Source organism: Kogia breviceps, chromosome 3, assembly GCF_026419965.1.
Source record: "Kogia breviceps isolate mKogBre1 chromosome 3, mKogBre1 haplotype 1, whole genome shotgun sequence".
Taxonomy (NCBI): Eukaryota; Metazoa; Chordata; class Mammalia; order Artiodactyla; family Physeteridae; genus Kogia; species Kogia breviceps.
The window spans coordinates 98,748,949-98,761,513 of NC_081312.1; the positions used below are offsets into that span (position 1 = coordinate 98,748,949).

Here is a 12,565-nt window from a genome sequence, read left to right on the forward strand (position 1 = left end):
CCGGGCTTCCCTGGTGGCGCAGTGGTTGAGAGTCCGCCTGCCGATGCAGGGGACACAGGTTCGTGCCCCGGTCTGGGAAGATCCCACATGCCGCGGAGCAGCTGGGCCCGTGAGCCATGGCTTCTGAGCCTGCGAATCCGGAGCCTGTGCTCCACAACGGAGAGGCCACAACAATGAGGGCCGCATACCGCAAAGCAAAAAAAAAAAAAAAAAAAACGAGACCACTACAGACCTATTGGAATGACTAAAATTTTTTAAAAACCTGACAAATATGAAATGCTGATAAGAATGTAGAGCCAGTAGGAATGCAAGATGGTACAGTCACTTTGGAAGACAGTTTGGTGGTTTCTTAGAAAACTAAACATAGTCTTACTGTACAATCCAGCAATTGCACTATTGAGTGCAATTCAATACCCTATTGAGATGAAAATTTATGTTCACACAAAAACCTGCAGATGAATATTTAAGCCGCTTTATTCATAATCACTGAAAACCGGAAGCAGCCAAGATGTCTTCAATAGGTGAATGGACAAACAAACTGTGGTACATATAGACAATGGAATATTATTACTCAGTGATTTTTTAAAAACTAGAAGCTATGAAGCCACGGAAAGATACAGATGAACCTTAATTGCATACTGCTAAGTGAAAGAAGTCAGTCTGAAAAGGTTACAAACTATAATATATGATTCCAACTATATGAAATTCTGGAAAAAACAAAACAATATAGACAGTGAAAAGATCAGTGGCTACCAGAGATCCAGAGAGAGAGGAGGATGGTTAAATAGGGGGCTTTTTAGGGCAATGAAACTATTTTGTATGATACTTTCTCGGTGGATACATGACATTATGCATTTGTCAAAACCCCATAGTACTTTACAGTGCAAAGAGTGAACTTTAATGTATGCATATTAAAAAAATAATTTAGGAGGCTGGAGGATCCCAGGAAGAAATGAATATAGACTATGACAGGAGATTGTAACTGTATTTCAATTGTATGGAACAGCCTTCTTCAAGGTATGAGCAGGGAAGAGTAGGAGGGGAAGGTGCTGACCTAAGTAACTTTGGAAGTGAGTCTGTAAGACTAGATGCAAAAGGAATTGTACATTATCATTATGCTTTTGTTAATAAAGTTATTTCCCATGGGGGTACAAATTGAAAATTCTGATACCACTATACATATGTTCTGGAATTAATAATTAACAAAATGGATGAGAGATGGTGGGAGCCAGATTTCTCCTTGTTGGAGTAGAAATTTACAGATAAGTAAGGAAAAGAGGCTAGGATTATCCCTTTGGTAATAGATTAGACTTGGAGACATCACTTTGAACTCATGGTTAGCTTAATGTAGACACAGATGGTTTTATAGAGAAATATCGATATACGTATACGCACAGGTTGGTATACACACATATATTTCCTTGCTCTGTCATCAGAGGGCCTAAAAGAAATGACACCTAGTAGTAAATAGTACACCTAGCCACTAGATCTTTGTTTCTAATGCCATTACCCAATAAAGGGAATCATGGCTTCTTGAAGAAATGGCTGATTCTAGGACTGGGGTAGGAAATATATGAGTCTAGAGAATCTTACAATGCTAGAAAGTAAGGAAGTGCTTACAAAAACAAAACATCCATGTTAATAGGGGTATGTCAAATGGACATAGGAGCCAACTGAAAGAGGTCCAATGGCCAAAGCCGGAACAATTTGAACAATAAAATAAGTAAACTAGTACTGGATTATAACCCAAAGAATGAAATGAAATGTCCATGAATCAAAACTGAATAAAATTGAATCTAGGCATAGATTCTTTTTTTTTTTTTTTTTTTTGCGGTATGCGGGCCTCTCACTGTTGCGGCCTCTCCCGTTGTGGAGCACAGGCTCCAGACGCGCAGGCTCAACGGCCATGGCTCACGGGCCCAGCCGCTCCACGGCATATGGGATCTTCCTGGACCAGGGCACGAACCCATGTCCCCTGCATCGGCAGGCGGATTCTCAACCACTGCGCCACCAGGGAAGCCCTCAGTTTTAAGTATGATAATTTTAAATATGACAATAAAGAAACATAATGAACTTTATTTTTGCTACAGATAATGAACTTTATTTTTGCTACAGATATCATCTCAACCTTAATTGTCAAGCATATAGGTTATTTTCTGAAAAAAAAAATTATTTATATATAAATAAATATACAGGGAAAAGACAGACTCCCTGGGAAGAAGAATTCCAAATAAATTATGTAGATACTGTGCCCTCAATGAGAGGAAACTGAACTTTCACTCCTTAAGTATGGGCTACACATAATGACCACCTTCCAAAGAATTCAGTATGGAAAGAAGGGGAGAGAAGAGTAACTTTACATTGGAGAAACCTGACAAACACTGTTTCAGTTAGGTGATCAAGGTCAACTTCAACAGTGATAAGTCATATTAATTAATAGTATGTACCATAACCCTAATCTCATGAAAAAAAATATCAGACAAATTTCAATAGAGGGGCAGCCTACAGAATAACTGATCAGTACTCCTCAAAACTGTCAAGATTACCAAAAATAAGGAAAGTCTAAGAAAATGTCACAGCCAAGAGGAGCCTAAGGAGACATCACAACTAAATGTAATGTGGTATCCTGGATGGGATCTTGGAACAGAAAAAGGACATTGTGTAAAAACTAAAGAAATCTGGATAAAATATTGACTTGAGTTAGTAATAATATATCAATATTAGTTCATTAATTGTAAAAAATGTACTATACTAATACAAGATGTTAATAATAGGGGAAACTTGGTGTGGAGCATGTGGGAAGTCTGTACTATCTTCTCAATTTTACTGTAAATCTAAAACTGTTCTAAAAAATAATGTGTATGAAACAAAACAAAGTACTATTTGAAGGTCTCACAGTAATCCAGTGGTTTCTGTCTTTCCTGCAGTTTTGAGAGTGTTTGCTGCCTTGCTGATTCTACTTCTCTCTCAGACATCACTTTTGATGGCAATCCAATAGCTCAAGAGTCATGGTACAAGCACACTATCCTTCAGAATATGATGCAGCTGCGCCAGCTAGATATGAAGAGAATCACAGTGAGTGAGAACTCTTCTAAAGTGCTCACCATATTGTTTTAGTTAGCATGGGTTAGAACATTGGGGTGCATAGTCTTTGCTTGAAATGCTTCTTATTTTTAATGAACTATGGATTATCATGACTATATACTTCATAATTATAATGATAAGTTTTTTACCTCCTATCCGTATTCCCAATTTCATTGAATTAAATCCCTAGCCTTCTTTTAAAATTAGTCATCATGCTTGTTTTTCATTCTTGCTTAATATCCAGCTAATAATTTACTTTGAAATAAATGAATAAGAATTTCATTGATAAGTTATATAGTGTAATGGTCAAGAACATGGGTGCTGGAGGCAGACTGCTTGAGTCTGCATCCTGGCTTGACCATTTTCTAGTCATATGACCTTCGACAATTTACTTAACCTTTCTATCTAATTTTCCTCAAGGTAAAATGGGGATCATAATTATATTATGTCATAGGGTTGTTGTCAAGATAAAACGAAGCACTAAACCTTAGAACAGTGTGAGGCTCCCAGGAAGCATAATATGGAGTTATCATTATTATTATTATTACTATTGATGCTATACCTCTCAAAGTAGCTATCTCTTTTTTTATTCATTCTGTCTCCATGGTAGACATTTTCTACACTTAGTAGTTTCGATATGGCTCCTGATCTAAGTGAAATGCCGCATGTAATAATACCCCTCCTTTTAGGTGTACAATGCACATTAGCATACTTTAGGCTCCAAGAAGTTCTGTAATAAAGAAACTTGCCTTAATTTGTTTCATTGCATCCCAAATTTATTTGAACATTTTATTATCTCAGAAAATATCTGTTAATGATCTCATTTTGATAATCTCTGACCTAGAAAAATATCCTAAACCTCCACTCTTTTCTTACTTCTAGACTCCGCTAATTTTGATGTGGATTCTTTTTTTTTTTTTTTTTTTTTTTTTTTTGCCACACCTCACGGCTTGTGGGATCTTAGTTCCCCAACCAGGGACTGAGCTTGTACCCTCGGCAGTGAAATCTCGGAGTCCTAACTCCTGCCAGGGAATTCCCTGATATGGATTCTGACTGATCAGCTAGGTTTATTCAATTGCCAGTTGACTCATTGCCTGTCCACTGGTTTCACACTGTGGGCCATTCAAATTTCTACCTCAGCAATATTATGGATGTCTAAGGTGGCTAACAGTCAAAGTGTTGATGAATTTGTAAATACCAGCAGTCTTCTAGGGTTCTACCTCTCTCTGCTCCAACATAGAGGAAAGGTTCTTTGTCCTCTCAGTTTGTTTGGATCTATACTGGCAACCCTGTCTTGTACTTTTACCCTTATTTCCAGGTCTTTCTTAATTAAGCATCTTTGGTACTTCTAATTGATCTTCCTGATGAGGTTGCAAAGAACAGGGTGAGAAAAGAAGCTAACCAATTAAATAAATTAGTAATTATATAGTATGTTTCTCATGTGAATTTATGCCAGTCTTGTCTACTCAACTAATATACATAGTCCTTGAGGGCAGAGGCCATTCTTTGTCTTCCTTGCCTGATACATGCAGATGTTCTATACATTTTATTTCCTTTCCTTCTCTGTCTCACACAATGCTGAGAATGTAGTAATGTTCAGTAAAGTCTTGTTGATTGAGTAAAGTTTACCGACTTCCGTGCCTTAAATAAAGGAGAACAATACTGTCTGTAATTACTGTCCTTGTACATTCCCTAGGGTGTGTTTGCTTGGCAAGGAAATGAGGAAAATCACCTGGGATGGGAACAGGGCCAGCTCTTCTGCTAATACAGAGCAGTAATCCTTGCACATCTGCTCTTCCACTGTTCAATTTTAGAAATTAAAAAATTTTTTAATGGAAATAATCTCAAAGTTACAGAAAAGTTATAAGTACAGGACAAAGGACTTTTGTTCCTGAACCAATTGAGAGTAAGCTGCTGACTCAATTCCCCAACCACCCTGAACACTTCAGTATGTATTTCTTGCGAGCAAAGACATTCTCTCATGTAAACAAAATATAACCAACAAAATCAGGAAATAAACATTGAATAATTGCTAGTGTCTAATCCTCACACCACATTCAAATTTTACCAGTTATATTAATAATGTTCTGTGGGGCAAAATGATCCAGTTTGGAATTATACGTTGCACAGAGGTACATTTTATTGTCAGGTCTCTATTGTCACCATTTTTCAGGAACAGTTCCCTAGTCTTTCCTTGACTTTCATGACTTTGACATTTATGAAGATTATAGGTCAGTTATTTTGTAGAATAACCCTTAATTCGGGTTTTATTTGATGTTTCCTGTTAATTATTTGTTACAGATTTCTGGCATAAATATCACAGAAGTGATTTTGCATTCCTCTCACTGCATCCTATCAAGTGATACATAATTTATATTTATCTCTTTATTGATGTTGTTCACTTTAAGATGTTGTCTGCCAGGCTTCTGCACATGAAGTTATTCTTGTTCCCTTTTCTTTTGGTGTTCTGAGACTCAATTTCCAACGGGGTGGAGGCAGGGTTCCCCACAGCTCCAACGAGAAATTCTCAGAACACCATCTCAGTGTCTAAGAATTCAATTCAGTTCTGACACTGTCTACCTGGAAGATAGCACCAGATTCCACAGGTTGAGGATTCAGTCCTGTAAGACTGCACACGCACCCTTCTCCACCCCCCGCTCTAGACACCAGTAACAAGTCCAGGTTGTTAACTGTACTTCCGACCCCCTGGCTATAACTCAGAGGTTCCCACAACCCCCTCTCCTCAGGTTCGATTAATCTGCAAGAGCGGCTTACAGAACTCAGGGAAACATTTTACTTACTAGGTCACCAGTTTATTGTAAAAGGATATAACTCAGGAACAGCCAGATGGACAAGATGCGTAGGGCAGTGTATGTGGGAAGGGACACGGAGCTTCTAAGCACACCACTCTCCCCAAATCTCTAGGTTTCACCAACCCCGAAGCTCTCTGAACCTGTCCCTTTGGAGTTTTTATGGAGGCTTCATTACATAGTCATGATTGATTATATCATCGGTCATTGGCAATTTCTTTTTCTTTTAAATAAATTTATTTTATTTATTTATTTATTTATTTATTTATTTTTGTCTGCATTGGGTCTTCGTTGCTGCGCGCAGCCTTTCTCTAGTTGTGGTGAGCAGGGGCTCACTCACAACTCTTCATTGAGGTGCGTGGGCTTCGCATTGCGGCAGCTTCTCTTGTTGCAGAGCATGGGCTCTAGGCACGCGGCTCAGTAGTTGTGGCTCACGGGCTCTAGAGCACAGGCTCAGTAGTTGTGGCTCACGGGCTTAGTTGCTCCATGGCATGTGGGATCTTCCCAGACCAGGGCTCGAACCCATATCCCCTGCATTGGCAGGCAGATTCTTAACCACTGCGCCACCAGGGAAGCACAGCCATTGGCAGTCGATTCAACCTCCTGCTCCTCTTCTCTCGAAAGTTCCAACCCTCTAATTGCCTGGTTGGTTCTCCTGGCAGCCAGCCTCCATCCTTAGATGGGGTCCAAAGTCACCTCATTAACAAAACAAAAGACACCTTTATCACTCTCCACACTTAGGAAATTCCTAGGGTTTTGGGAGCTGTGAACCAGAAACTGGGATGAAGACCAAATATATATTTCTTATAATAAATCACAATATCACACCTTTGTAATTCCATACCTCATAAAAATTTCAATTTATTAACTTATTCATATCGGTATAGACTCATGGTGTTCTGTCTCACCTTTTGTTTATACCTTTTCAGTAACTTTAGTTTGGAAAGAATATACCTTTTAAAAGGCTTTCTATTAATTTGCCAACATGGGCTAGTGTTGACAAACAGTAGCCCATGAGCTGGCCACCTGTTTTTGTAAATAAAGTTGTGTTAGAACACGGTCATATCCATACATTTATATATCATTTGTATCTGCTTTGATGCTACAGTGGCAGAATTGAACAGTTGTTAAAGAAACTATATGGCCTACAACCCTAAAATATTTACCACCTGGCTGGCAAATTTTGCTGATACCAGTTCTATAACTATTTTCTCTTTAAAGATATCTTTTGATTAAGTTTTATGTAATTTACCGTATGGACATTCTAGCTGGGGTGGATTACACAAATATTTAATGAACTTTTATGCACTGGGGCTATGGTTCCCCAAACGGCATGCCAAGGATACTGCAGTGAACTCAGGGGGGCACTGTGGAATATTTATAATTTTCAAGCAGAACACAATGATATTTTATATCTGTGAGACACAGAAAATTACTAGCTTAAGGTAGTTTACCATTTCAACATTAGGTCACAGTATATTTCTCTCTATGGCATTATATACTGACAAAGCTGATCTTTCAGTGGTTGCAATGAAAACCAATACCATACCAAAATCAGTATAGAGCAAGGAAATGAAGGCGACAGTGTCCAATTTAATTCTAATGTTTGAGAACTTGTGTAATGTCTTACAGACACACACATTTCATTAGTAAGTAATTGTGGTTATTCAAGCATGGTATTTTTTAATTGAAAAGTATTTTTTCAAATGGCTACTAAGTCACTAGAACATGAATACTTACTAAGTTGTTTACTAACTACTTAGTAAACAGAGCTGTAACATATTTCTTTTGACCTAAAGTCACCATGAAAAAATTCCTGAGACATTCTTAGGCACCTTGAACTGAAGTTTCTGCACTGGGGTATGTATTACACTCTAGAGATGACAAGATCAGAATCATAATTCAGACCCTCAAGTTACTTACAGTCGAGTACAGAGGCAGGCATGCAGCCAGATTATAATGCAAAATGACAAGCTAGTTCGATGAGCTCGATCAATAGATATGTATGTGTTTATACACACACACACACACACACACACACACACACACACACACACACACACGGCACAATGAAATCAAAGAGTAAAGCCCACCTATGTCTGCTAGAGAAAAAGGAAAAGTTCCAAAGGAGAAAATACTTGACTTGAGACTTGAAGAGGTTCAAGAAGAAGGAGGATGTATCAGTGGAAAGTGTTCCAGGGAGAGAGAAGGCGTGCAAAATGCAGATGGGTGTGAGAATACAGCAACTGATAGCAGTTCAACATGGCTGAGCACTGACTGTACATGGGGGAGAAGAGCAAGAGGAAAAGGATGTATGACCAGCAAGGGCTGGGTCATGAGGGCATTTTATGCCTCAGGAAAGAGTTTAGATTTTTGTGTTGAACATAGGAAATCCTTAAAGAGTTTTAAGATACTTAAATTGGATTAGTCTCTTGAAAAGTTTATCTGAGTAGCAGCCCAGATGATGAATTGTGGAGGATAGGATGGGTGATAAAGTGAGAAGCAGGGAGGTTAGTCAGGATAAGAGCTTCTGGGGTCTGATCCAGAGTAATGGCAAGAGATAATATGATATCAAAAGATAATGTGACTTCCTGGCCTCAATTCCTATTTTGCTTTTGTTATCTCTGTTAAGAAGAATGGCTTTTAGTCAGTAAAGAGAAGAAACAAATATTTATAAAGTGAAAGTAAAGCCTAGGATAGGTGAATTAAAAGTTTGAGTCCAGACCCATTTAGATCAGGGACTGGAAAACTTTATCTGTAAAGGACCTGTTAGTAAATATTTTAGGGTTTTGGGGTTATACAGTCTCTGATGAAAACTATTCAACTCTCTCATTGTGATGTGAAAGCAGGCATGGCCAGTACATAAATGAGTGAACATGGATCTGTTCCAATAAAACTTTATTTACAAAAAAAAATGGTGGCATACTGGATTTGGCCTGTGGGGTAGAATTTGCCAATCTTTGATCTAGAGCAATGGATAAATGTAGTGAATAAATTGCTGGGCCTTTGAAAATTATATCTGGAAGCAGTATAGAATAGTAGAGTAGCTGAAAGATAAGATGAACTAATCTGTCTTTTTATCATGGAAAGAAAAAATATTGTGACAATAAACTTAAATGTAGATTATGAAAGAAATCTAAATTGGATTATTAGAAGATGGGTTGTGAGTACTTAAGGAATTGATCAGCAGGAGGCAGCATTAGTTACAAAAAACAATTTGTGCCCTACAAAATTAGGTTACTATTTTAGATATTATAAACAGACCCTCTCAGAAGAGTGCTATAGAGAGACAGTGTTTTGTTATTTAAGCAAAACATTGGACAGAGTCTTTTATGATAGCATGTTGAGTAAGTTGTATGACAACATGGTTAAGTGGATTTGTGATTCAGGTATACCTACGGAACAGAAAGTAATGGATTAACGCCAGCCTGCAGAGAAATCTGTACTGGAGTGCTGTGAGGTTTTTCCTCAAGCTTATTCTCTTCAACATTTTTGAATGTTGACTAGTTGAGAACATTAATATTATTCTGATAAAATATGTAAATGACAAACTGGAAAAGTTAGAGATCCTGATGTACTGGTTGATCAAATCAGAATCCAAAAGTAGCTCAATAGTCTAAAACAAGGTTTGGCAAACTACAGTTTGTGGGCCAAATCCATCCCACAGCCTGTTTTTTTCTTTTTACGGCTCTCAAGCTATGAATGGTTTTTATATTTGTGAAGCATTGTGAAAAAAGAAAAAGAATATGCAATAGGGATTTATATGGATCACAAAGCTTAAAATATTTACCATCTGGCCCATTACAGAAAAAGTTTGCGGACTTCTAGTCTACAAATATAAGCAGAATTTAGCAAGATAAAAAATAGAGAAATAGAAAATTCTGGACTTTACTTCACAACAACAAACATAACAATTCTCAGCCAAATGCAGTGTTTTGGGAAATGAGACTTAGCATATTTGAAAAAGACTTGCACTGGAATCAATAAGTTCAAATTGAGTTAATTATGAGATATGATTGTTAGAAGTTAATATGGTTTTAAACAATATTCATTTATAGAAATAGAGAATTCAGAAAAATGGACAATAGTCCCCTTGTTTTCTTTAATGGTCAAATTACACCTGAACTATTAGTTTTAGAAGGGTGATCACAAACTGGAAGTATTTCCAGAGAACCTGGCACAATTCGTTGACAAAGGAGAAGGTATTACAGTAGTCTTCAAATATTTTTACAACTGTCCAAAAAAGGAGAGAATAGACACATTTGGAGGGGCTAGAAGAAGGACCACTGTATAGAAAATTCCACCTCCCAGAATTTTTTATTTCCAAGGCAGTATTTTGTGAATGCAGGTGCTATTCTCAAACTTCTGAAATGGACACAGTGTCTAAAGTTTTCACCTCAAACTCACATTTAGTTGGCTTCATATGAACTTGTTAACAATTTGCCCTCCAAAACATGCAGGAGCCTATCTGAGATAGAGGTGAGTTTCCTGTCATGCTAGCCATTACTAAGGCTCACCGATGCGTTCTGGTTCTCCTCCTCTTTTTAACAGGTGGAAAGATGATATTTCCCTTTCCCTTGGAGTTAAACGTGGTCATGCAGCTTGCTTTGGCCAATGAAATGTGAGCAGAAGTAATGTACATAATTTTCAGACAGAAGCATTTAAAAGCTAAAGTGAGATTTTCCATGATTTCTCCCATGCAGTGGTCACTGTGGAATCATACATTGAGTCGAACGTGCCATCGGGTCATAGTACCCAGGAATACTTAGCCACTACATGGAGAACAGTTGCAGTGTTCTTTGCATGATCAAGAAATAAAATTTTCTTATTGTAAGCTAGTGTGAGTTTTAAAGTTGTTATGACAGTATAACCTATCCTGTTCTGGCTCCCCTCCCCACCAAAGTATAATATAGCTATTATCCATGGGCCAGTAGAAGTCAGGTGACATGGCTTCTAATCTTCACTCTGACATTAACTATGACCCTGGGAAATCAGTTTTCTCTGTTAAAAAAAAAAAAAAGATTGAACGAAAAATATGGGCCATTCTCTTCTAGACAAGAACTCTGTAATTTTAAATCTGTTTTAATATTTAGTGTAGTCAAGGAAAACAATATTTTGTATAACTATCTATTCTAAAGTATATGGTTAAAACCTCACATTGCCATTGTTTTTAAAATTCCACATAATAAATTGCTGCCTATATTAGGACTGCTATTATTTATTTGCAGCAAAATGTCTTCTCATATAATATATGCATTGTTTTAAAGCCTCAATAAGCTGCTAACAATATATTCTAAGTTATTAAACACCTATTAAATCACTGCACTCCCTAATTAATTAGAAATCATTTCTGTATTGGGTCTTCACGACAAACTGAAGTAAGGAAAAAAGTGTATGTATATTTTTAGTCCCAGATAGATCTGTTTCTTTTGTTACATAAAGGATATGGCTTTTGTCCCAGAAGTTGGACTATTATCATGAAGATACCAGAATTTTACAATTTTTTCCTTCTTATAAACAGATTTATAGCTTATCTTTACAGTTAGAGGTTTTTGTTTCTAAGTTAGGTTACTCTATAATTATTTGGGCTGAAATATAGTCATCAGATATATAAGTTTTTAAAAACGCTCAATATTTGAATTGATTTGGCATATATCCAGTTTTCCTAGGTTTAGCTTTCCTTTTAAAGTCGTACTGCCTTTAATAGAAGCTCAAATTCTTTCTGAAAATCTGATGAAATCATCTCTTAAGTATGTGTAGTACGTGATCCATACAGTTTCTAGTACTGTTTAAAATTGCTCTTTGAATAACCAATCTGTTTCTAGTTCACATTCAATACATGTGTCAGCAACTGAACATCAATATATTTTGTTCTTTTAAAAAGTTTTTTTCTGAAACAGGTTATACTTAACAGGTACTAAATAAGCATTGACTGAGCAAAAGAGTTTAATATGCTTATTAATCCAGCGATTATATAAAGCTAGTAATCAAGGTTCTGAATTTCATTCTTAGTTTATTTTTCCTCATTATCTCTATTCAGCCTTTAAATATTAAGAATAACTATTTTCCAAATTGGAAAATATACTTTATTTATTTATTTATTTAAAATCTTTATTGGAGTAAAATTGCTTTGCAATGGTGTGTTAGTTTCTGCTTTATAATAAAGTGAATCAGCTATACATATAAATATGTCCCCATATCTCCTCCCTCTTGCATCTCCCTCCCACCGTCCCTATCCCACCCCTCTAGGTGGTCACAAAGCACCGAGCTGGTCTCCCTGTGCTATGTGGCTGCTTCCCACTATCTATCTATTTTAAGGTTGGTACTATACATATGTCCATGCAACTCTCTTACTTTGTCCCAACTTACCATTCCCCCTCCCCATATCCTCAAGTCCCTCCTCTAGTAGGTCTGCGTCTTTATTCTCATCTTGCCCCTAGGTTCTTCATGACCATTTTTTTTTTTTTAGATTCCATATATATGTGTTAGCATACGGTACTTGTTTTTCTCTTTCTGACTTACTTCACTCTGTATGACAGACTCTAGGACCATCCATCTCACTACAAATAACTCAATTTTGTTTCATTTTATGGCTGAGTAATATTCTTGTATATATGTGGCACATCTTTTTTATCCATTCATCTGCTGATGGACACTTAGGTTGCTTCCAT

The 12,565-nt window shown here is 37.0% G+C and overlaps 1 protein-coding gene across 9 annotated transcripts in view; it reads left to right on the forward strand.

The window, feature by feature from the left end:
• The window catches only part of LRRC49 (leucine rich repeat containing 49), a 135,365-nt gene that overhangs the window by 77,470 nt on the left and 45,330 nt on the right, over window positions 1-12,565 (forward strand). For all 9 annotated transcript variants that reach the window (XM_059057066.2, XM_067029261.1, XM_059057065.2 and 6 more), the window contains one exon: window positions 2,928-3,075. In XM_059057066.2, coding sequence (XP_058913049.1) covers window positions 2,928-3,075 — 148 coding nt within the window. The remainder of the gene's footprint in view (window positions 1-2,927; window positions 3,076-12,565) is intronic.